Source organism: Falco cherrug, chromosome 5 (genome assembly GCF_023634085.1).
Source record: "Falco cherrug isolate bFalChe1 chromosome 5, bFalChe1.pri, whole genome shotgun sequence".
In the NCBI taxonomy this organism is placed as follows: domain Eukaryota; kingdom Metazoa; phylum Chordata; class Aves; order Falconiformes; family Falconidae; genus Falco; species Falco cherrug.
The window spans coordinates 4,163,079-4,188,698 of record NC_073701.1 but is presented as its reverse complement, the minus strand read 5'-3'; the positions used below and the strand labels follow the sequence as shown (position 1 = coordinate 4,188,698).

Genomic DNA, 25,620 nt, shown 5'->3' with positions numbered 1-25,620 from the left:
TGGTCTGTGCCGCAGCCTCACAAATCATCCTCTTTACCATACTCTCCATCAATCTGAGAGCACTGAGGGCCAGGGAGGTGACAGCTAGCCGTGCTCTCAAAGACACAGCGTCAAATCTCAAGGAGAGGAAGTTTAAGGGAAGGAGAAGCACCTGGGGACTTGCCACACAGTGGCAATGAAAGACAAGGGTCAAAGATATGTCAGTCAGGGGGCAGGGGGGCGATAGCCCAAGGACACGCAGATCAGAAGATCCTGTTGCTTTTCTCTGCTGTTGGCAGTGTGGAGCAGGGCTGCAGATAGTTGCAGAGGAGTCACCTGGCTTTAAGGAATGATGGAAAGAGTTGATACTGGCCTTCGTTACGACCATGTCTTTGATTTCATTAATACCAGCCTGAGGAGCCTCTACCACTGGACAGCCAGCTGCATGCTTTCTGCAGCCATGGGGAGCTTCTCTGCCCAGGGCAGGTGTGGCTGAGCACCACAGCACTCACAAACAGGACTGGGAAGATGTAAAGAGCAACTGGGTGTTTCCTGTTCAGCTACTTTCATTCCAGCCTCTGCACATGCTGGAAAGACCACATCTTTGATGTAAGGACACAGCTGGAGGCAGTGCCTTCAGGTTGTATGTTTGTCACTGGAACATCCCTGGCTGTCACACCCTGTGTGACTTGCTGGTGCCAGCTCCACCTTCCTCTTCAGCTATGCCCAGCCTCCTGCGCTCTTTATTTACACTGTTTAAATCAGACAACAGAGAAGGGTAGGCACGGTCCTTCACTGGTGTCTTGGAAACCATGGAAGGGGGTCCCGCACATCTGGACTTACCTCCTTGGTAGATATTGTGCCCCTGCACCCTGTGCTGCAGTGCTTTGGAACAGTGTTTCCTCTCAGCCCTATTTTCTACTTATACCGAGATTTATTTTTCTTTTTTCTTTTTTTTTCCAAAGGGAGGATGAGACATTCACAGGGCTTGTTAGACAATAAGTATGAGGAAATGCAAGTTCCCTGGGACTGGCTTACACACAAAAACTAGACAGCGAGGGACTAGGCAGGGGTGAGAAAGGGAAGGAAAAGCAAGATGAAAAGATTAAGACCCTCTGTAGCAAAATGCTTTGCAGGAAACCATAAAGGATTCAGGTCCATCTTGCACAGAACTGTTATAACAACAGCAAAATGGCAACAGAGTTGGTCTTGGACACTCCCATCCCATCGACCATGGCAAAGGGATTAGAGAAGCAGTTGCTATTCGATTTGCCTCCCACTTCGTCCATCCAGAATCACAGAGCGCCTCTGGGGCTGATAAAAGCAGCTGGTAGAGGTCTCCAGCCTCTGGCCATTCTTGGGGATGGTCATTTTGTTCCGCAGCGTCACCCCCTCAGGCGTTGTCCGTGCAGTCTCAGACAGATCGCCACAAATGGGGCTCGAAGAGGTGGTCTGAGTGGGGCTCCTGATGGGCGATAACAACACCCTGGAGTCTGCTGAAGAGGAGGGGTGGTCCATAATGGGGAAAGGGGGACTGAAGAGAATCAGACTCTGGGGCCTCCCTGGTCTAGATCTGTAGGAAGGCTTGGATAACCCTGATGGCCTCTCCATCTTTGAGGACTGTGGATTATCTCCAGCTGTCTCCCCCTCAGAGGTGCGCTTTCGGCGCAGAACAGGGGCATCTAGAGCGGGGTAATGGCTGGTCTGAGGTGGCTCCAGCGGAGAGCCAAAGCTGCTGTGCCAAGGACAGGCTGAGTCCTTTTGAGCTGGGTCACTGTTTTCTTTCTCTGCTTTGGTTTTCTTTTCTGTCAGCGGGCTCTTGGGTGCTTCCAGGTGGCTCCATGCCACCCGTTGAGTCTGTCTGATGGCCTGCCTGCCTTCTGCTTCCTTCTTCTCAGCTGGTGGAGCAGCATTCTGAGCCTGCAGGGGCTGGGGGATCTGGGTGTACTGAATCTTGGGTGGTATCACGGGCACCGCTCTAGCCTGGCACATCTTAATCATGAAGGATGTTCTAACCGCTGACACGCTGACAGGGGCAGAGTTACGACGGCCAGTGGTGGCATGGGCCACTGCCAGGTAATCTAAGTCTAGATCCATGTGGGCATTGAAATGAGACCCCCAGGGAATGCCTTTACTGGCAGCAGGGCAAGCAGTTGGCAGGGATGGGACAGAATCACTGCTTTTGACTTCCTTCTGCCCACACAGGAGGTTCCCAGTGGCAGAGGGCATGGACAGGCTCTCAAATGTGAAGAAATCTGGGACTGGAAGGAGTGAATCCAAGTTGAGGGATGATGGCCTTGTCTTCACTTTGCGAGGGGTTTCTTCACTTTTATTACTCGGCTGCGACTCAGTGGCAGGGCGCAGTGCTTTGGTAACAGTCTCTCCTCCCAGGGCAGAGTCCTGAGACATGGATAACTCCTCCTTTGCGTTCACCTGTGAAGAACTGCCTGGGCTATTTTGGTATGGTAAAGACACCTCAAGTTTTGAGCTCCAAGGGTTTTCTTTGCTCATATCTGCTTTCTTTTCCTCTGCCTCTAAAAGAGAGATTCTGGAGGGTCCTTCTTTTTCAGCTGGTGCTTTCTCCCTGCTGAGGGGGTACCTCAGCTCCTCAGGTTTCAAAGTTTCTTCTGGAGGACTTGTGCTATTCTCATCTTGCTTAGCTTTGCCCAAACTAGAGGGGGAGATGGGCTGTGTTTTGGGCAGCTCACGAGTCACTGGCAGAATGTCACTGCATGGTTGCTGCTGGTCAGTGGCATCTATGAAAGAGAATGGGATCGTCCACAGACTCATCACTGTGTCTTTACTGTCCAAGGAGAGGCTGCGACTGAATCGTGGTCTAAGAGAAAAGCCTGTCCCTGCTTTCTGGCTCTGTGGCTGAAACTCCTGTATCGTCTTCTCCTGAATGTCCTTAAAGGTGGGGGAATGGAGCGGGCTTGTAACCCACTGGTGATCCTCCCATGGCTCCACAAGTTCTAAGCTCTGCACATTATCTGTCCAGGTATCCTCATCATCCTGGTCAGCAGCATCATGGGTTCTGCTAGCAGCATTGCCCTCCTTCAGCTCCTGGATTCCAGCTCCACTCAGCACCTTGGAGGAGAATGCATCCCTTTCATCAGCAGTCATTGTCTCAGGCTTCTCCTTCTGAGTCTGAACTCTGGTAAGATCATCCTTTTCCCTCTGCAGCTGGCAAGTGCTATCTTTTTCTCCCCCTGACTCTGGGCATGCTCTTTTAGAACAAGATAATTCATCACTTGGGGCAACCTCACTAAATTCTGATTGACTATGGAGCTTCCAGTCCAGGGGAGGAGTGAGACATTCACTCCCGCTGCCCACTACTGGGTGGTGGTTCTTTGGAGCACCTGTACCAGTCAGAAGGTTACCCAGTTTGGGCAGGGCTGAAGCACAGCCCTGCTGTGCAGCCACATCAGGCTGGCACTTGTGGAGGCTGTCTTGTCGTTCTGTGCTGGTGGCACCCAATAAAGGCACCCCAGTTGTTCTCTGTGGTGTTCTGCTCGCAGATTTCTGCTCAGGCAGTGTTGGACTCTGCCCTGGGCCAGAGGAAGAACTATCCATTTGTACTGAAGAAGAGGATTCAGGATTTAGGCCGGTCTTGGGGACAGCTGCTGGCAAGAGCAAGAGCTCCTCTTCAGGCTCGATGATTTTCAGTTCCTGCTGTATCTCTGGCCACAGCGGTTCTAGAAGGGCATTTGCAGGGTCTTCCTCAGTCTGAAAAAGAGAAGAAATGCCTTCAACGTGGCAGCTCACACAACTCACCAGTAAATACCCCTCCATTTTCCTCAAACAGCCCTCTTAGAATAGACAGGCTCCTGGATGAGCACACTCGTGGGTACAGAAACACAGTCACACATACTGCTGCTGGCTCAAGGAGGGACACGTGTCTATAAACAAGTGGGTTTGTGGAGGAGAAGATCCAAGGTGCAGCCAAAATGAGGCCTGGACGGTCGTACTGAAAGAGGGAGGTGAATGAGTAGCTGGAATGTCTCAGCCCATTTCTCAGTTCCTCCCGTTTGGGCTTGCTTGGCCTTGCCAAGGGATCTGCATTCCCAAATCGCACACAAACTGGAATGAATAATCTATTCGAGGAGCTATGCCAACAGATCTTTAAATAACTGTCCAGAGATGAGTATCTCTGTAAGAAACTTGGAGAAAAAGTTCTGCTAGAGATACAGGGGAGGCAAAAATAATAATAAAAAAAACATAGTGTGTTGAGAATGGAAGAAAAAAGGACTGTTCAGGCTGTCCAGGACAAATGGGACAGCAAAAATAGAAGAGGAATGCAGAGACCATGGGTCAAGATGCTCAGACATTCGGATGGTCTCACATCTGGAGAGTGTCAGAGCAGACAGATAGTACTGACTGCAATTGTACAGAGACAAGAAAAGAAGACCAAAAGGAGACAGCAGGTAGTTGTGTGAAGGTAAATCACCACATGGCAATGTGGACAGAAGTGAAATCAGTACATAGTTCTTGACCCTGCTCAGCCTAGGTCATAGACTGAGGTTTTGTGACTATGGACACACAACGAGACTTTAAACAACCTCCCAGGTGCCACCATAACGTTGTCCCCCATCTTTTTTCTCATGCTTTCTTCCTTACCACATCTCTTAAGCGCAACTCTTCCTCTGTCTTGGCTGTCTCGACCTCCTGCTGGCCACAGCTGCCTTCTGAGGAGACATCCTTCATCTTGAGCTGTCCTTGCTCTGCCTTGTCCGCAGGGAGCTGCCCTGTATGAACCTCACAGGCCGGTGTTTGTTCCAAGGTGGGACTCGGCTCTGAGGACTGCTGGGGGCTGCTGGTGCTGCTTGTGCAGCTGCTTTGCCCACACAACATCTCCTGGTTTTCTGCCGCTGGCTGTGGACTGTCTGAGGACTCAGGTTTCCTGGCTGCCACCAGCTCCTCAGGGTGAGAGCCTGGATCAAACCCACAAATGAACAGTGTAACTACTTGTGACTGAAAAAATGTGCCCCGAGACAAAGCAGTGCTGTTTCAACCTAATGCCAACTAACAAAGCTAAAGAGCTCCCTCCGGGTGCAGCAGGACGTTGCTGGGAGGCCACCCACCTCCCCAGTCTCATTACTGCAACAAGCACCAACCTGACCTGCTACGATCAACACCCACCCTGCTGCAGCTTGGTCTCTTTCCAAGAGCAGGCTGGAGCAACCTCCACACCACCAAGCAACAGGGCACCTCCAGTAGCCCGACAGAGGCTCCACATCCCCCTCCTTAACACACTTTTACCTCTGGATGATGCCGCTGGCAGGGTGGGCACCAGCTGTTTCTCCTTCCTCTCTGGCACCTGCTCTGTCCTCATGTGGGTCCCTGCTTCCAGGGCAGAGGGGCTCGGGCTCTCAGCCACCAGAGAAGACAGCTCCTCTAGGCTGGAGAGGGAAAGTTTCTCCTTGGCGGGCACACGGCAGGGTGTGCTGTTGGTGCTGATGACTGCAGATACCCGCAGGGGAACAGAGACGGCGAAAGGCTCTGAGATGTTCAGAGCTTTTCTCTGGTGACGAGGGGAGGCCTCCAAGGGAAAGAGGCTGCTTGGGAAGCCTGACTTGGCTGCTGTTTCTGAGGTGTAGAACATTCGGCCGCCTTTGGGGGAAGTCTGCTCGTTTTCAGCATCCTCTGCTGCCCGGAAGACCTTCAGCTGCTCAGGGGGTGGCTTTGCCTGTGGTGTCCGGGGGGAACCTTTCTCCCCACTCAGCTCTGAGCTTCCTTTGGCCCCCATGGCAGATCCTTCCCTCTCCCACTCATTCTCCTTGCTGAGGTCATATGAGCTGCCTGTGCCTCCTGTCCGTATCTTCATCACCGGAACAAAAAACCCTCCAGTAGTCACTGTCCGTTTGAATCTGCTCTTTTCATCCTCCCCTGGAGTAAGGAAGATAGAAGGAAGTCAGTGGGAAGAAAAGCACTAGCAAACAACCCTCCTCAGTCCCTCCAGGGATGAGTCTTGCCGTGGTGAATACCCGCATTTCCCCCGAAAGATGGGGATAGCAGGTACCAAAGACCTTCGAGGCTCCAGCCTCCTCCCAGCTGGGCAGGCAGGGCTGGATAGGATGCCCTCCAGTGGAAGTCACCTAGGACTTTTATTAGAGGTACCTCTCAGTCAGGCACAGCCAAGTCTAGTGCTAGTGTCCATTGCCTGCAAAGATCATAACTCTTTTAATCATAACCAACTCAATCGTTAGCTTATTGCAAGAACTTTTTCATTTATGGATGGGAAATTTGTGCCCAGAATAAACAAGAGCAAAATCAAAGCAATGCCACTGCTAAGAAAGATGCACCTAGGCACAGTGGCAACTCTCAGGCGTGTGTGCCAATATAAAAGACACAGAAAAGGGTTAAAAATACACACACACACAAAGGTGGGGGCACATGTCAGCAGCCATGGCATAAGCATACAAAGGTACAGACATGTGAGATAGGCAGAGAAACAGACGGCTGCATCCGTGCAAGCACAGGGGGAAGCTTGAGGATGCAGAGGTGCAATCCTTCACCCCTGTGCTGTAGGTTATTGACGTCTCACCTTCCACCGGCAGGGAACACAGCGAGTCCATGCTCTTCGCAGGCCGAATTGTTGCTTTTTCTGTGGAAAACGAGTTTTAGAAGCAGGCTTCAGATCCTGCAGCTTTGCAGGTTTCAGCCCATAAAGACCAAAGGCTACATATAGACGGGCATGCCAAGCAGACATCAAAGTTATTTTCCGTTTCAAAACATTCCCCCTCTGTACCCACACCACGCGGCTTATTACCCACAACACTTGTCCACACAGCTGTGGATCTGCTAGCGCTAACAACAGCTTTGCACCTGCCGGACATGTGGAGAGCTATACTTAACCCAGCCAGTCATCACCATCTCCACTGTGAAGCAGTTACACATCCCCAAAGCTGTTATGCGCCACTGCCCTCCCCAATCAAGCCAGGCTATTGGTTGTGGGGACTTTTTAACTAAACTGACATAAATGACAAAAAACCGATGCCTCTCATTCCTGATAGCAAATGTTAGGTTATTTTTATGTTGCACTCCCAGGCTCTTTTGCTGGCATGTTCATAACCTGCCTCCAGCAAGCTCTCCGGGAAATTTATGAGGGCAGTAAGCAACCTATTTTCCTGGTCATCCTCGCTGGACTTGATCATCCAGAAACAAGCTGCCATTTGTCACCAGGCACTCTACGGGTCTGCTCCTGAGAGGTTTTGGAAGCGTGTTGCTGTTACTGCCCTGAAAAGGGGAGGTGGGGGGAATGTAGCTGGCAAGGAAGACAAGTTAGTCTCTGGCAGCCCAAAAAGGGTCTTTGGAGCTCTGGAAAATGTCTGGGAGAAAAGTTTGCTGTTTACAACGTTGCACAAAATAGGTAAGGTAGAACGTGAGCAGGCTTGGACTTCGTTTGTTTATACGATTAAGGCTTCTGGGACTGACTTTCACATGAGCATAGGAGAAACACCAGCTACTTTTTGCATTTATATGGAGTCCTGGCTACCTTCTACGTTCATATGGCATGATGTCTTGAGCACTGGCTCCGCTTTCCCGGAGGAACAGAATTCAAGCTGTGTAGCTCACATTTCATGTAACTCGCCGGCTTGTGCTCATGGACACAAACTGTGTTAAAGCATGTGCTGAATTTCAACAGCAAGTTCTTCTGTTTCCTCACACTAGGCTGTAAGCAGAGAAGACACAAGAATACAACAGGGCAGTGCTAAAGCACGGCTTCTCAAAAGCACTACTCCAGTGCCTAAATCTCTGCACGCGCCTGTGCTCTTGTGTGTCCTGATGGTGAAAATGTACAGCCTCCTGCCACTCCGCACCGTGCTTGGAACACTGCGATCACTGGGCTCCAGACATTCCTGGGCATCCTTGGGCTAGTGCTATTTTGGGACAGAGTATTCCTTATCAAAGTGAGAAGGTGATCCCATGATCAAAATAGGATGGAGAGCTATTTTGAGGTCTGCCAGGGGCACCCTATGCGAGGCCATTTGTACATGCAAAACACGGGGGAAGGCAGGGGTCCAAGAAGAGCTGGATCTAGCATTTGGCTTAACACTCACTTCTGATCCAAACACAGCCTCTCTTTTATGTGATGACAGGTAATGTGGTCAACATTGACTGTATTATTTTAAGTCTTGCAGTGTTTGGTAGTGCTCCCCCAAACAGCAGCTCCTGGAGTCATGAGATTATCCAAAAAGAATTCCACCTTCATCTTCCTTTTCAAAAGCAAATTTCTTGACTTGGAGATACTCCAAAAATTTAGGAGATATAAACCTGAAACACTTCTTTATGAACTCGGGTAACAAAGGGTATGCTTTCTTTTAAGAATTATGATTACTTTTCAGGCAGCTTCATGATTTTTGGAACTTGAGTCATCATTTCTGAACACTGGGAATTGGCACTGCCATGTGATTTTCTAGGAAGCTGAGTGTTTAAGAGATTGCAGCTCAGGAGGAACTAGAATTTGGGATTACAGCCAGGAGAAAAGACAACTTCTCTCTTGTAAATTCTGCAAAAGTAATAGCTTCCTTCAAAGTGCTGAGAGCCAGGAGCCACAGGAACTCCTGGCACCTTGTTTTTCACAGACACTGAACACTGTTGGTCCTTTAATGCCCTTTAGCAGAAGGATAGCCTGGAAGGACAGCCATTCACCCAGTGCCATGTGAGGAACATCAGGAGCCAGAGACTGGCTGGCCTGGAAAGGTGGACTAATCCAAACCTACGTAACATTTCCTAGTCCCCAAGCTTGACAGCTGGGCAATGGGAGCCTGTTTCTCACTCACCAAAATGGTGTATTTACTGTAGCTGTCTGGCATATTCTCCTGCAAGAGTGTTTCTCTCCATCACATGACAAGGAGATGTGCATGAAGCCAGGCAACAAACATGACACCGTTTGACTATGTCAAGTCTAATGGTATTGGTGTCCTGGGGATACAGGTTGCCCCATGCTATCAGTATTGCAGAAGGAAGCTTCAGAGAGAAATACTTAACTGAAAAGTGTTTTCTTACCAGAGAGCTTCTGCGCCCTTACGAAGACGCTCCCATTTCGACTCAGTTTAGACTTTGATTCTGAGCCAGAACGGCCCAAGTTAAATATCGACTTCCATTTCTTGGACTTGGTAGATAATTTTCTCCTGGAAGGAAAAAGGGCTCAGGAGGTTACCAAACCCTGGAGACTTTTGTCTTAATATCCCACGAAAGCCTCTGAGCTCTCTCCCCTCAACACTGTCTCTCTTTTCTTCTCACAGCTCTTTTAATTCTAAGGCATGCAAGGCATAGCTACACAACCAACTCTTGCTTTTCTGTAACTCAATTATCTGTACTGCTATTTAACCATGTCATGGATGGAAAGACACCTAAGCTGACTCTTCAGAGAGTTGAATCTGGCATCACGCTACAGCAACTGTGATTGACTGAGCAATCAACCATGCCTGTCTCCACAAAGGAGGGGTTTCGAGGCTACAGCTATCTTGCAATACAGTAAAGAAAAATTGCCTTTTTAACAGGTTTTAATGACAGAATGCAAGATAAATTCCAGAGAACTGATGGAACTGGTACTATCACTCAGTGCACAAAGCTATCTTTTAAAGCCCACGTCTTACAGTTTTTATGAATTTGCGAAAATAAAAGGATCTCTTAATACAAACTAGCTATTAATGCTTCTCAGGCCAACATTAATCTAATCATAGGTGTTATATGATCATATGCAAATATAATGTACTAAGCAAAAAAGAGGAGTCATAAGGGGATTAAATTAATTTCTCGTAACTCTCAGAGGAAGTTCGACACCAGTTCCCTGTGCCTCTTTGGAAATCACTTTAAACAGAAAGAAGATGCTGCTCCTGCAGCCAGGTTTCTTTTATGCATATTAATGCATGAAGCTGTTTCAGTTCCTTCACATTCCCATTCTGACTCCTCCTTCAATCTCCCCTCTTCCAGAGCCAGAACATATCTCCCTGTCTTGTTCTCCATAATGGGCTTTTACCCCCATAGTTCTGCCTTTCTTTCAGATCAGTGCTCTGAAGTGCACAAATCAGTCCTACAAAGAGGATTAATATCTTGGGGATAGGACTGTTCTTTTCAAATGAGAAAGGAAAAGGCACTCTAGAGGGGCAATACAGCCTTTTGTCTCAAGCTGGTTATCTTTTTGCCAGTGTTCTGTTAGATGGCTTCTTTTTGCTTTAATATATCAAGTGCAAATAAATATCTTTGCTTCAGTGCTTTATGGCTCAGTAGATTAATGCGCTTCCTGCTGCAGAGGCTATAATCTCTCAGAACCAGGCAGTAGAGTGACCATATATTAGCAGATAGATAGACCAATAGATAAATACTTACGCTGGGCAGCAGTGCCAACAGCTGGAACAACCTCAGCTGGAATGGGACTATTCTCCCTGCATAGGCATAGGTGGCATAGGTGCCACTGTGTACATATTTCTCCACTCTAGGAGTGAAAATTCACCTTTGTGCTTGGCTACGAGTGCAGAGGAACCTGGAGAAGGATGAAGCTGAGCAGGTCAATGCCACCAGGAGTGCCATGGACCAGCCACCAGCAGGTGGAACTCATAGGAGAGCTATGTCTAGACCTGCTCCACGTTCAGCCCGTGTTTAGCCAAATCCTAGGCTGCCACAAGGGTGCAAAGACAATTCCTCCTGCAGGAGGTCTGCAAGGTTCTGCCCCGTTGGAGGGACAGAGACTAGCAGGGCATTGAACCCAGCAACTGCAATGCTTCTCGAGAGCAGCTGTGCCTCCTTTGAGAAGGGCACAGACTTTTCTCTCGATGGTGGCTGTAGGTGTTGGGGGTGTCACGCCAACAAAAGTCTCATTTCCCAATCATGCTGGAGAACCTGCACCCTTTCATTTGCACTTTACCCTCCTCTTGGCACTCACTTGCTGTCGGGGAGGTCAACAACTGTGTGGAAGAGGGACCCAGTCACGGGGACAATTTCAGGCAAGCTGTTCTCTCTCCTTTCCTTCCTAGCAGGGTGGGAGGCAGACAGGCTCCGTGCCTGCGCTTCTTCCAGGCTCACCAGCTTCATCGGCAGGGAGGCCGAGGGGAGGGTCAGGCTTTTCACAACCGATACACTCTCTGAAAAAACAAGAAAGTGCATTCCAGCCTGGGGTGAGGAGAGACGAGCGCAAGGGCTTCATGTCTTTATTTGCCTGGAACATCTCCTGTGGAGGGGGGAAAGGAGTGGCACGTGCAGGGAGAGAGGCTTTTTGTCAGATAAGTCTTCCAGCTCCCCAGCAACCTTATCCATCTGAGTGCATTCCCAGCAGGGCCACAATTGCCAGCCAAAGGCTGCGTTGTGCAGACTTGCTGCCTCTGCTGTAGATAATTCAGTGTGAAAGAGGCATCTCTCAAAGCCACCAGGATTCACCCATTCCCCTTTCTCCTCTCTCCTTCCTTCCATCCCCAGATTTTGGAGCAGTTCAGCCACCGATCCAAACCTAGTGGCTAATCCTTTCTCTCACTTCCACATCTTTCTCCTTGCCTTGTTCCAGGAAGGGGGATTATGCTAAGAAACAGCTTCACGTTACCTTCCTAACGCATTTCAGGGCTATGGCAAGCGACGTGACCAACAGCCCTGGGTACTGAAGGTCTCTGTTGACATGGACAGTGGCAAAGCCAACCTCCCATGTGCCACCCCAGTAACAGCCCTGTCCCAAACAGACCAGCTCAAGGTGCAATGAATGAAGTGCAGGTTCTGAAGTCCACTCAGTACTTAGCCCTACTGCTGAAGTAGGGTGCAAGCTACTGCCTGTGCAGAGGGACTGGGTGAAGGGACGCTTTCCCTCTTAGAAATCAACTGGGACCATCAGCATGTCCTTCTTTTGACTCCACAGGGCTGTCAAAGGCCGCCGATGTTCAGCACTTAGCAAACTTGGGCCAGTTTTGGCCCAGTGACCTGCAGTACAACCAGAAGCCTTGAAATTTAATTTACTAGCCAGTGATTTGCTACAATGCTTAAGTCAGTATGAGAGCAATTCCTCCCTCCGTGCCTTCTGCCAGGGCACAAATAAATGCATAGGGATGGCAGAGCAGGGGTGCTACAGGTGGAGCAGGGCACCGCTCTGGGAACATGGGCTCCAGGGACAGACTAGCAGAGAATGCCACATGTTAAGGGAAATGTGATGGGACGAGCTGACACAGGGCTGGAAAGTAGGAGGGTGGTTACTCCCTCACTTCTGAAGGTATTGTGAGTCTTCCCAGTGTGTAAAACAGATAGATGCGTATTTCTGAAATGATGTGTGGTCACAGTAGATCCAAGCCCTCTCACTTCCCAGACTTACATGCATTTTGACAACAAATCCATCGCTAAATAACAAAATCATCATCTTTGAAAGCTGTTGGTGTCCCAGGAAAAAAAGCAAATCTCTTTCGTAAAATGTGCCAGGTACAAGACAAAAGTTATTAGAACACCAGCTTAAGTTTTGTCCCAGGAGTGTGGCCTCTGACTTGGGTGGATATGGTGGCTGCAGGGCAGGTATCATCGGTATGAGGAATTATAACCGGGGGAGCCTGAGAGAAGAACTGAGACTGTGGCTTATGGGCTTAGAAAGAAAGCCTGGACCAGAACTGAGAAGCAGTGAGGTGGTCTTCCTTTTGTGGAAAGGGTTAAGCCAGGTGAGATCATCCAAAAGATGAGCTATAGGGCGATCTGGGAGCACACTGAAGGAGGCTAGTGTTCAAAAGGGAAATGTTAGAGGTAGGGATGAAGAGGGCAAGAGTAATGAAGGATTGAGGCCAAGGTGAATTTGGGGGAGTCTGTGAGGATGGTAAGGGTGGATGTGCTTGAAATATTAGTTGCAGGGGATACCGTTAGAGCTGAAGTTCATGGCAAGTGACACATGGACCAGGTTGAGGATATTGTTACCAATGTTCTCTGCAGAGCTGGCTTTTCTGTTGTGGCTGAAGATCTGATCCACATGATTCAGGATGAACTCGATCACCAGCTGCTGCACTCGCACCTCCAGGAAAGCTGCATCCCCATTGCAGCCAACTGCCTCAATCTCCTTTGACCTGCCGGAGGAAAGAGGTGTACTAGTAGCCAGCATTGCCACACACAGCCCCTGGGAAGGGAAGACCAGCTTTCACAGGGATGTTTTCCCCACTCTTACTGCACTTCTCGCTCTCCTTTGCTCACAGGCCCTCATTGTCTCTCTGCCTTCTCACTCTTTTAGAAATTATTTTCCCTGTTTTTTCTGCCATGTCTGTTATTTTCTTTCCTGCCTGTGTTATTTTCCCTACTTAGCTTTAAGTTCTTCAGCAGCAGATAAAACTGTGACTCTCAAACTCCCTTCTTCTCCTTCTTTGCTCCTTTTTTAGCTAGCTATTTCAGAGTTGGGCCTGAAAGACAGCACAGGAGCCTTCAAACTCCCGTTTCCAGATCCCTGCTCAACGCTTCAATCAGCTCTCAGTGAAATCCCTTAGAACCCTGCTCAGGTCTTCCCCATGCCAATTTCTTCAGTGCTTTGCCATGTGCCCCAGTAGCCTCCTCTCTGCCCTCTGCACTCCCATATCCTCACTCTCGCTCTCAGCAAAGAAACATTCCTTATCTTGACATGCCTAAGTGTTGCTGAAGAAATTATCTCTGGGCAATGGATCCTTTGTAAAGTTAATGACTGGTGTGTTAGATAATAACCTGGGGCACTGCCAAGAGGATAACCCTGTAAGGAGACTGCAGTTGCATTGCTTGCTCCTTTCTTTTCCTCCCTCAGACTTGCACTCACAAAAGATTGCAAAAGGAAACAGACTTCAGGTTTTTTGATGAGGACAGATGCTAGACTGAAAGCATCTCAGCAGTAAAAGCTGGCTTTCTGATATTCAATGGTGTCAACATTTGGTTCATTTTCAGAACCTGCTCTGCCTGTTTTGTCATTTAGAAGGGTGAGACAACTTTTTTAGAAACTGCTTTTCAGGTCCCTACCTCTCTAGGCAATGTCCTTTGCCCCTGTCCTCTGTCAGCCCAGGGGTCCCCCCACCAGCTCTGCCATTGCCCCTCTCCCACCCAGCTGCAGCCCTGGACTCTCCCTGCATACTTCATGCCTCTCAGTACATGGGTATGGGGCAGGCAGGGAAGGGAATTGCAAAAATATACAAAATATTTCAATTTTTTTTCCTGCAGCTACTATTTTTTTTGTTCTGCTTAGCTGTACAACATATCAGCCAAACCTCTGAATCTTACCCGTGCTGCTTCCCAGCGGAGTGCCAGGCATAACAAACACGACGGACTACCTGGTGGTCTTCAGATGTGACACCAGTGGCCATCTGAAGCCCACCAAGCTCATCTCACTTTTGCTCAAGCAGATGTGGGCAGAGGTCTGTAGTGTTATTGCCCTGTTTCTCTCCCCTCCAAGCCTTGCACTGCAGAAGCCCTGGCACTGTCAGAAATGCCATTTCCTTTCCGTGGTGATGAGCTAACCCCTCATTTTTAAATTGATGTGCTCAGCTTGCAAATAACAGCTTTTTTTTTTTTTTTTTCTTTTAATAAGAAATACACAAACCCACAGGCTTCCTTGAAAGCTGGCAGTAAAACCTCAGATTATTCAACCTGGAAGACTTTTTTTCTCCTTTTAAAAGCTGTTTTCTGTGTTCTACTGTTTCCTTTAGTCATTCTGCTTTTCCCTGACTTCGCGTTCCCCTCAGGGGTTGGGTCTCCAGGCTCGGGTGCTGGTGGTCCCCTTGGAGCTCAGCATGGTGCTGTGGGTGAGAGGACTCTCTACTGTACCTGAGGAGGTTGGGAGCCCACACCAAGGCCAGGTTTCTGGTGTGCATGTTGGTCATGTTGCTGAAGGAGGCCAGGTGAGTGAGGTGCTTGATCAGGTATTCCAGTGTTCTGCAGTGGTGTCACATGAAGAAAGAAAAATGTGTCAAGTGACCGGTGCCTGCCCACTGGGACAGCAAGGCTCAGACCCAGACCTGGCCTCAGAGTCATCCCCTCCTCGAGGAAGGCAGTGTTTGTAATGGCACAACATAGGACAGAGGATTGACAGCACCAGCATTTACATGGGATGGCAGGGAACACCTGAACAGCTGTGCTCTGGGGTGGCCAGAGATAGGGCATGAATCAAACAACCCTTAGCCTGATGGTGAGAAGAAGATGCCAGGTGGATGGGAGAGGGAGCAGGATGCTGCGAAGGCTGAGAGCTTAGCTCTTGCAAGCACCTCCAGCAGATCATCTTCTCCTCACCCCACCCAGGACACTGGCCAAGGGTGCCACAGGGGTCATGCCGAGGAAAGGAGGATGATAAACCACAGCAGCGAGAGCTTATTCAATCTCTAACGGTTTGTTCAATGATATTTAAGTGCCAGCTAAATTGTTGTCAGATTTGGAAATTGTGAGTCAGCTTTTAGGAAATGACTTCTGGAAATTAACCCCAGCACTGTTTCAGGCAACGTTCCCTGATGGTGAGGGTCACCACACTGTTCCTCAGTACCTCGGTGGACACGTTCTCACCTGTAATGCGATGGTGGGAGCTCCTGGATGACATTTTGGATTCTTGCCAACTGCTCGTCCTCGGGGAAGCGTGATACTGCTTCCTGCGGAGATACAGGGAAACATTCTGCCCTGGCAATTGACTCAGGGGAAAAGGAAGAGGGATAAGGAGGGTCACAAGAGACAGCCTGTCCCAGAGGGAATGCTCTCTTGTTACATTACAGAGCTGATGGTAGAAGTTGCTTTGTGTCCCCGGCACATCAGAGTTTTGCTGTGCTGTTATTTCATGTCTCAGTGCATCCTTCCCACACTCTGGGACATGGTGGTCAGTGTTTTGGGGAGAGGGGCTTTAAGGACTGAGACCTTCAATCAGGAGTTATGTTTCCTTTTTCTTTTTTTTTTTTTTTTTGTTCTTTTTCTCTTTTAACTTGGACAGGGATGAGTGGAATAGAAAGAGAGAAGTGAAAATAATGGAAAAAATAAAAAATTGTGGCCCAACCCCTCCCTGAAACTGTGTTAAAAATAAAGCAGGTCTTCCACGTTCTGTGTTATGAAAACAGCTTGGATACACATGTTCCATATTCTTCAAAATAAGCAACATTCTGGCTGTTTTATGAAGATACCTATAGGGATTGTTTGCGTGACTTTGCATCTTTTATGACGGGAGGAGCCTTAGCCAACTCACTGCCCAGGTAGATTAATAAATACTTGTACTCAAGGTTAGACTAGGTTAGACAAAATCAAGGTTATACGTTTTGGTCTTGAGCAAGTCTTTACAGACCAAGAGCTTAGAGAGCCACGATAAGCTTGCGTCTGCATTCCTAGGAGTTTACTGCATTGGTATTCATCTGTTCAGCTTTTCTCTCTCAATATTTGTGCTGGGGGAGGACAAACCACCAGTGAGTTCAAACAATGCATGACTGTCTGGGAACCTCCTGCCTACCCTACTGCCACTGGAGTTTGGAGCGAGTTCAAAGAAAGATGCCGGGACCCACGCTGCCAGCAGAAGCTTTGCCTACAGACAGACGTCAGCTCTGCTAGGAAAGGAAAGGAAGGAAACAACCCATCCCAAACCACCCGCCGCTTAAACGTTATGAACCTGAAATTAGCAGCCACAACTAGAGAAACATCTTCTTGTAGCAGTCATTACAACATCCACACTGATGCTGCAGCCATCTCTGTTCTGGTCACTGTGCTTTTCCCAGCAGACCACTGCTCATGTACAACCACCAGCAAACCAAACATTGCCAGCTTCAAGGTCAGAGGTGAATATGAATCACATTTTATTCCTTAACACTGGGATATGAGGTCTATGCCCTCTAGTCCAAACCTCTCACCAGTGTGATGGCAAAGAAAAACAAGTGAGCTTACAGGCTGGGTGTACCTGAGATACAGATGCACTTGTTTTGCCCAAATTAAAGGTAGGTGAATTCTTTCTATTACTTTTTATGCTTTTTATGCATAACTACAGCTCGCCCCACCTTTTTTTTTTCCTTCTTTTTTCTTTCTTTTCTTTTCTTTTTTTTTTTTTACAAAAAAAAGCCTATTACCATTAGCCCAGAAATTCTAAGAAATCCTGTGATCTTCATACAAGGTTTCCAGTTGAATGGTGTTGTCCAAAGACAGAGATGGAGAGAAATATAAACTTTAACTGGAGCATCTAAAACATTAGATACAACTAGATTGTACATGGTATTTTCTCTCCCAGTGCTTTTCATTCCCATATTCAACTTCCATGTCTCAAAGACCCAATGCTTAGACAGTAAATACCAGGTTCTCTGAGGTCATGACCCGTTCAAACCTCCAAGCCACATTTCTGACCTCTATGTCTTGTGCCTTTGAAATCTGAGGCCCCCTCCAAAACTCAGGATTACAGCAGCGGAATACAGATTTTAAGGAAAAACCAATAACTACATTTATTACATGTCTGTTAATCATGGTATGAATTTATGTAATTTAGGATTTTTTTTTCCTCCACTGGTGATTCTGGCGGTGCACAATTCATAAGCCCGGGTTAACAAGTGGAACAGAGTCTGGAGAGATGAGCTAGGCTTGGTCTCCTGCAGCTGGTTTGCTCTGAGGGAGTATCGGTCCCTCTATGCCCAGGCTAGAACAAGCCAAGCAGGGTCAACTTATCTATCCTGTGAAACCAGCATCCACCACTAGAATACAAGATGGCAAGACGGAGAGCATGAGGGGAGATCATTTTGCAAAAGCTGATAGCCAGTGAGGTCGTGACTGGGATGTTACATCTGTGAACTTGACATAGTGATGACCAAAATCCCAACCCCTCTCTATTCATTAAGAATTTGACTTTCTTTAGCCACAAATGTCTGAATCACTCTGGTGACTCAAAGCAGAGCCTATCCCATCTCAGAGACAGCTCCGACTGACTCAGGCTGGGATTAGCATACATCCTTTACTCCTACCAGCGCTCTTCTGCTGCGGCGCAGCTGCCACCGTCCCCTGTTCAGACACCCCACGCATACACATGCTCCTCGCAGTTTTTCTGCTCCTTGGGGAACTGGTCTTTTTTTTCTTTCTTTCCTCCTGGTATCTGACTGTGCTTCCTGTCAGCTGGGTTACCCATTATACATCCTCACTGAGTACACTTACGTGAATAACAGATTTTGTGGCTGAGCAGACAAACGAAAAAGCCAGAGATTAAAAAAAAAAAATAAAATCCATTGTAGGTGAATCCAAAGTGATAACAATTTGGGGAGCTGGGATTTTAAAAAACATTTGTTCAAGGTTGACTAAAGCATCACACTCAACCATAACTGAAAGAAGTTATCATTTAAATTTGGGGCTGTTTAACCCTTTTCTGAAAGGCATTTTATTTAAGAGTTAGATGTGTTGATTTAATGTTCAAACATTTCCTTTAGAAAGTATTTGTAAAAGAAACATTTAGACAGTTACAGAAATGTTTTCCCTTTTGTTTTTGAATAAAACTATTTACCAAATGTATCTACCGAAAATCTGCAAGTCATCATCCCAAAACTGCACTTTTCAGCAAACATTCTTTCCTAAAAAAGTTTCCATCTAAATCTTCATGTTTCCTTTAGAGCATTTTTCTTTCATAAATCAGTAGTGATAGCCAGAAAGACACCAGCCAAATAGCTTCAACAAGAATGAGACTCATCAGTTACTGTGAATGGTTGAGTGATACCCTGTATTTTTGAGATCCTATTCATCCTGGCTGTCTCTAGCTTAGGGATCCTATCCTATATCCTCGGGATCTCTCTATCCTGAGGGTATAGGTCAACTTTTCAAATCTGCTCAAAATTTTGACTACACATCACCTTGAAACACCAACCAACCTTGCTTAAATTTCAGCATCAAAACAGCAAGACCCCTAACGCTGTCGTGTATCTGCCGGGCAGCACAGCGAGCCAGCTCCCACGCCGTGTTCCCAGCCCCGCTGTCGTCCCCAACAGCTACCTGCCACCTTATAGCAGGTTGCTGCTTGGCTACTCCCACCTGGCTTCGCCCCACAGCAAGCCCCCTCGCAGAGATGTGCCTGCCTTTTCCCACAGCAGGCAACAGGGTGTCTTTGGGGAGAGTCTTTGTGGACCCCATGGATCTCTCTCCGCGCCGTCTGTGCCATAGCAGTGCCACTTGGAAGCGCTTGATTCAGGACAGAGGCGATGCAGAGGGCGACACCTGAAGCGAAGGTTACTTGCCTCTTCCCGTTTCATTTGGACAGGATTTTGCAAAAAATCTCTGCAACTGCTGACATTTTTGGCGATGTCTGTCCCAGCAAATGGGAAAGAGTGGGATGACAGAAATTCTTAACAAAGGACGGATGTTTCTAACACTGAGAAAACAATCTTTGCCACCCCCCACCCCCAGTTGTTTTAAGAAGTTGGTGAATTCTTTCAGCTGAAAAGTCACACCTCTGGCACATAAGGTTTCTGCCTGGATAGCTGGATTTAAATTTGTTGTTGTCATAAACAACCGAAAGTGGATTTAGAGCGGTAAGAAGCAGGTAACTATAAGAAGCATAGCTTGCTGTGCCACCTTTTAATAAAATATTATCTGTCATCAAAATTAGCTAACTCTCTTAAAAATTCAGGCTTTGTGGTCTTATTTTTCTGCTCCCCCGCAGTCTGCTCCTAGGCTCCAGCTATATCCATGTATAATCTATGGTTGTTTTGCAGAGTCGCATAACTACTCTTTGAATTACAATCTTTTTAAACATGGTTAGAGATTTCTGCTTGGCCAGCTGCCACTTTCCTCTGCCATTTGTATTTATGACATGATCACGATGGACCTGATATGCCATAGCTGGAGTAACCTGTGTCATCATTTGCACTCGGACAAACTGTGTGAAAAATGCTACAGAAGCAGAAAAGATGGTGCTTTACACATGGGCTGAGCCATCAGTTTGTGCAGGTGTCAGTGACTGTTGGAGGGACAGGCAGGAGGAAACTTTGTGATTGTGATCACAAGCCACAGGTGACCCAGAAGACACTCAGTGATGGACAGTCATGAGGAAAAGAAAGAGAATTAGTTCTCGGAGGAGGTGCACAGTGGGGAGAAAAGTAACAGCAGGGAAGCAATGTGGTGAAAAAATGAGCAAGATGAAGGGGAGGAAACAGCAGAGAAACTGAGAAATAAACATGAAATGGTGGAAAAAAAACAAGGACAGGGAAAGAAAGCCAGCACAAGATGAGAAGGGAAGAGCACTGAGAAGTGTTTACACAGATAGATGCACAAGAAGCCAGGGCACTGGAGTGAATCCCAAACAGCTATCATGGAGGAACATGCATCCGCACCGCTGGAGAGGAACGAGAACAGCAGAGGCTCTCACCGTGAATTTTTTGTAGAGCTCATAAGTGAGGAGAGGGTTGGGCAGCTCCCTGAAGTACAGTTTGCAGAGTGACCCCACGCAGTGGATGTCCTGGAGGTAAACTTCCCTTGTCAGATCCGGGCATTGGTCAGAAACAAACTCTTGTCTGAAACAACATGGAAACACAACAGCGTAGGCCAATAAAAGCTTTAGCATCCCAGTACTCCACCCTGAGTGCTCTTACAGCTAGAAGAAAAAAACAAACGGGCAAGCAGAGATGTCTCTGCAGCCTGGCCCAGGTTGTCTCCAGGGGTCGAGCCCCGAGGTTTCAACTAGTCTCTGTTTTCCCCGAGAGCCCTATGAGTGAACCTCAACCTGATATAAAGAGATCGCTTTGTCTTGGAGAGAGAAAAACTTAGCATTTCTGCAGAGACCCTCCGTGCCTTTCCCATTAACAGCTGCACAGGGAGATTGTTTTGTGGTTGGGGGGGTTTTGGTCGGGTTTTTTTTGTTGTTCATGGACTAATCCCTGAAATGTTGTATTTCCCTGTTACCAGCTTCAGAGACAGTTTATTTTCTGCATGATCGTGAGCTCTGCCAGCCCCGGTCTACACCTGAGGGACTAACAGCGAAAAGGTGCTGATCAGTGCCACCACATCCCTCTGGCACTGAGAGGTTGCCCTTACCTCAGCTTTTGGATGTTGGATGTCACTCCTGAGAGGCGGTAGATGCCATCCACAATGCCATGAGTTTCGATGAACTCCGCACAGCTCTTCAGTACGTAGGGGACTAGGAGAGGAAAGCAAGGCAAGGTGCCCAATGAATACACACCGAGAACTTCCACAAGTCACCACAGTGGAGACAGTTTCGTGAAACAACAGCAGAAGCTCTCTGCAGATGAAGGGAAGGGTACAGCAATGGGAGAAATACAGGGCAAACCAAGAATAAAGCCCACAAAGTGGCCGTAGCCAGTTTGCAAAGTGAGGACATGTTATGGTTGTGCCATGCCACGCTCATTAACATGACAGTGACTATCCCTAAAGTCACAGAAACATTGTGGGAAGAAAGGTAAGCTTTCTTTATCTCTCTTTTTCTTTTCTTTCCAGAAAAAAGAAGCATTTTCATTCTAATTGAAAGCATGAAGTAAAGCTTGAGGTCCTGGGAACGTCCCCCCTCCCCAAGACAGAGCTCCAGCCTCGCTGCATTGTGCCAAAAGGTCTGACTGGCTTGGATAAAAATCAGAGAAGCATTCACACTTCCATATAAGCCTATATACCCACAGTTTAGCGCTCATAAACTCCCACAGAGGGGGTATAAAGTTCAAATATTGACTAGATCTGCACACTGACAAAATTTGACATTGGCTGCAAAAGAACTCCATCGACATAATGAGCCAACGACTTAACCAGCCTTAAAGCTGAGAGGAGCCTGAGGCACAACATTTATATCCAGACCTGGACCCAAAGTGTATGTTTATTCTTGCCCCCATTATATAGGTATAGGAAACCTTCATCCTCTTGGTCAAACCAAGCCTCCCTGTCCCCAGTACTATAACAACCCTAACTATAACAATAACAGTAAGGGAGCCCTTCCTTATTAGGTACTAGAAACTAGTGTATATTTAATGCAATGCTTCACACAGCCATAAGCGCAAAAGTCAGTAAATGCAGAAGTTGAAGTTCCTCGCTGTAGTGCTGACTCTGCTGCACTGCGCATTCGGGAAGCTGTGTGGAAGAAAACAGACTAAGCCACACGTTTGGCTGGAAATCCAGGCTTAGCAATTACTGCGTCTTTGCAACACCACAGAGATATTGCCTCTGGCTGGACCTTCCCTGAGGTCTTCTGCTCGAAGTTCAGGACCATAATGACATATGAAAGTGGGCTTCAGCAGTTGGCAGGTAAGGACAGCACTCCAAGGCCAGCCTGAACAAAAACCAGCTGGTACGGTATTGTATTTCTCATGGGTGCCACTGAGACCAGAGCCAGCTCATGGGTGAACTTGCCCCTGTGAAGCAGCCCAGGGCACAGGCTTTGGTGAGAAGGGCTCCCAAGCTAGTCCCTACCTCAGTGGCACGCTATTCCTGAGCACAGTCGGTCTGGAAAGTGCTACCCTTCTGCCTCCCAGCTCCTACCAAGGGAGGCAGAGGTCCTTCTTGTGTGTCCTTTCTCAGCTGGCCAGCCCAACTGCAGGAGTACACAAAGTACCAGGGATTACTTGGAAGCCTGAAAGATCCAAACAGACTAATTCTCCTCAGTTAAAGGAGCGCCTCCAAAACAACAGGGAACAGTTGACTTTAGGGGGTTTTGAGCAGGGACTCATCATGCAGGCACATTAGTCATGTTGTGTTACACTCAAAGCCCTTGGGCTGATGTTTAGGACCCTCAGGTTGTTGGGCTAAGACTGATGGCCGGGCTTCTGGCCTGGGCTCTAGCCTACTACAACAACGTTCATGTGAAACCATGAAATCACCAAGTGGACAGGTGAAGTCTACAGAGTCAAAGCTTTGTCCACAGCAGTTGCAGAGCTATAGGATACTCTTTCAAGGATTTTTTGAGAAGACACATCAGTGCCTTCCAGAAGGTATATGGGAAGCATTCCTTTCACTGAGTACAGCACCTACTTCTTAAGATGACTAGATGATGTGGAAGGAGATGGAGCAAAAGGGAAGCATGAAATTTCCTTAAAATCCTACCAAGAAAAGCCCAAGTGACGCATCAGTAAAGAGGAACTTCCTATCTCTGAGTAAGACCTGATTATGTGTGGCTGCAATAGGGAATTCGGATCATATGACGATGAGCATGCCAGAATTAGAAAAAAAAAAAAAAGGCAAGGGAAATTACTTCAAGCCTCTTCTTCATTCCTGGGTGGTCAGGCTGTGCCACCTTTGTGGCAGGAGCTATGCATACATGGCATATTAACATTTCCTTTTTGGTAGGGGTCTACGGGAATGCATCTAATGTAAACAGCAAAAATTAAAGCTACGCAGAACCATGTTCACTTCAGTTCTATTTGGGTGGAGAATGGGTGAACCATTCCATGCTACCTGGAAAAAGGAGAACTGATTGAACAGAAAACCTATTTGATCAGAACAGCCATTTGACAAAGTTTGTTTAAAAATTAAAGGGTGTTTCGTACAGACAAACTTCATATGATGGTACCTAGCTGCCACAAAAATGGGGTCCATGCCCATGGTGCCCTGTTAGATACTTCTTAAAATTTCAGTGTTAAGAATAAACACACCAACTAAAAATGCATATACTGATGTTTGTTGTGACTAATTTGACCTCTTGAAAGTAAGACCTATTAAATCATACTCTTTTTATGCTGAGTTTTAAGTTTCCTTGGGATAAACTAGGTCAAGAGGCCTCAGGCAGGTAAGCAAACCTCTTATACACAAACCAGAGAAGGCTAGATCCATCTGCCGAGAACCAGTAAGCAAAAAAAGGGGCCTGAGGGGAGCGATCTATAGCATACGTATAAAATTCAACTTATTTTTAAAAGCAGGTGAAGACTCCACGGTGCAGACAACCTGCAGACTGCAGATAGACAATATGCACTGAGCTCTGCGGGTGTCTCGTACTGCAGACCTGCAGTCTTCCCTGCTTTTCCAGCCCTGGGCTCCTCACCTGTCTCTGCCAGTGCCTTTCACTCACCATGTACATGATTTCCTGCCATACGAGGTTCTTTGGTTCTTATGAAGAGAAACTGCCAGTTACACCAAAATGTGTGCCAACAACACAGGACACATTTCACTTGCAACCGAAAATTACGGACTTTGACCTCAGATCCCTGGAGGTAAAGGGACTGCATCAGCTTTCTGCGAAGCAAGCCCCTAAATGCAGCGCTTGTATGAAACTGGAGCACAACAAATGCTTTCTTTGAGCAGAACCTGCAGCTCTGAAATTCCTGAGCAGCTCTGAGCTCCTACAAAGCTGAGTCTTTCGGGCACTTGGGGGAGGTGAGGTTAGAGCACCAGCGAGCATCTCCCTCGCATGGTTTTGAGGTGGTTTGATTATATCAGATGTGGCTCCTGATCAACCCTGAATGCGGGGAGGTACAGCCTCTAGCACGTGCTTTGCAACAGGGAATTTGGCATTATAGGGCACACATAAATCACAGGGCTGGGTCTCTCCCGAAGGAAGATCAGACGTGGATGGGTTTTGTAGCTGGGGCTGTGCATGTACATGCAGGCATGGAAAGGGGAGGGGGGGGGGGTGTCCCCAGTCTTGACACTTCTATAATTAAAACTGTGCTGGAGGCTGAGAAATTGGAAGAGGCAGCTGGTGTCACACAGACCCCGCTTGTTCTGCCAGACAGCCAAACTATCCTCATTTAAAACTACAATAGAAACCAGATGGAGGAGGAGAAGAGAGCGTGGAGCAAGGCATCAGTCAGAAGGGAAATTGAGTTATAAACATACTGCACACAAAAGACAATACTTCTCTTCCCCTAGACAAAAATAAACCAGAAGGGCAGTCGCAGTAACTCGTTCCACTCTCACTGGATATCACCCCTGAGCTCAGCGTACACAGACATTCACCTTCACCAGGGTCTTTTCCATGACCGCAGCTCGTGCCACCTCCGTGACCCCACCACCGTGTGCTGCTCCTGCTAGGTCAAGCCTTGCACCTCCCTCCCGTTCCGACCCTTCTGGCTTCCAGTGCCAGCAACGGGCACTGAGCCTCTCACCTCCCAGCATTGCTGGCATGGGGGGAGCTCTCCTTATTCTGTCCCTTCCCAGCCATGATGCCACCACCCACCAAACCTCCCCTCCAAGGGGCTCACTCTTTGCCTGCCTGATAAAGGCTCCACCTGGCACAAAGTTGAGCATTTTGGATCAAAGCCGGGGAGACCTTTAAGCACGTACCTAAATCACCAAACAGCCCAAGTAGGAGGGGGCACTAGGAAGAGAGGCAGTCACCACATCTAATGACCGGTGGAAGGATGGCCTCCTGGCCTCCCACCAAAACCAGCAAAGAGTGAGAAAGGCCCTGGTCCAGCAGCAGATGCCATCAATGCCCTGTGGCCACCACTTCTAGGAGAAACCCTTAGTCTCCCTGGGCTACAGAAAGACCCTAGGGAGGAGGCTGCTGACCCAGCTACCCTAACCAGTCCCTGTGAATACTGTCCAGCAAGACTGTGAAAGGTTAATTAACCTGGACTGGGCCATGAGTTCAGATTGCACTGCACTGAGCTGGGCAGGACAGCAGCAGGCTTCATTTTTGTCTTTAACCTTCTGCTGTTCTCTCAGAGGGCTCCTTGCAAGGATAAAAATTAGTGACAGAGCTACTCAGGTCCTCCTTGGTGGTTGGTTTATGCCACGTGGAGGAGGTTTCACATCCTCTCTAATTTTATTTTAACTTTAGTTCAAGTAATGGGAGGGTAAATGCAGACCTTTCATTTCACCTGA

At 47.8% G+C, this 25,620-nt stretch overlaps 1 protein-coding gene across 1 annotated transcript in view; it reads right to left on the bottom strand.

Annotated features, from left to right (window-relative positions):
* Nucleotides 1-912: 912 nt before the first annotated feature.
* ARHGAP31 (Rho GTPase activating protein 31) overlaps nucleotides 913-25,620 on the bottom strand; it is a 57,078-nt gene continuing 32,370 nt past the window's right edge. The window contains exons 2-12 of the mRNA XM_005433334.3: nucleotides 20,896-20,998; nucleotides 20,231-20,375; nucleotides 15,439-15,521; nucleotides 14,710-14,817; nucleotides 12,856-13,001; nucleotides 10,868-11,066; nucleotides 8,989-9,113; nucleotides 6,524-6,583; nucleotides 5,239-5,865; nucleotides 4,597-4,910; nucleotides 913-3,705 (exon numbers count right to left, since the gene is read on the bottom strand). Of these exons, the coding sequence (XP_005433391.2) occupies nucleotides 1,240-3,705; nucleotides 4,597-4,910; nucleotides 5,239-5,865; nucleotides 6,524-6,583; nucleotides 8,989-9,113; nucleotides 10,868-11,066; nucleotides 12,856-13,001; nucleotides 14,710-14,817; nucleotides 15,439-15,521; nucleotides 20,231-20,375; nucleotides 20,896-20,998 (4,376 nt within the window). The 3' untranslated portion in view covers nucleotides 913-1,239. The remainder of the gene's footprint in view (nucleotides 3,706-4,596; nucleotides 4,911-5,238; nucleotides 5,866-6,523; nucleotides 6,584-8,988; nucleotides 9,114-10,867; nucleotides 11,067-12,855; nucleotides 13,002-14,709; nucleotides 14,818-15,438; nucleotides 15,522-20,230; nucleotides 20,376-20,895; nucleotides 20,999-25,620) is intronic.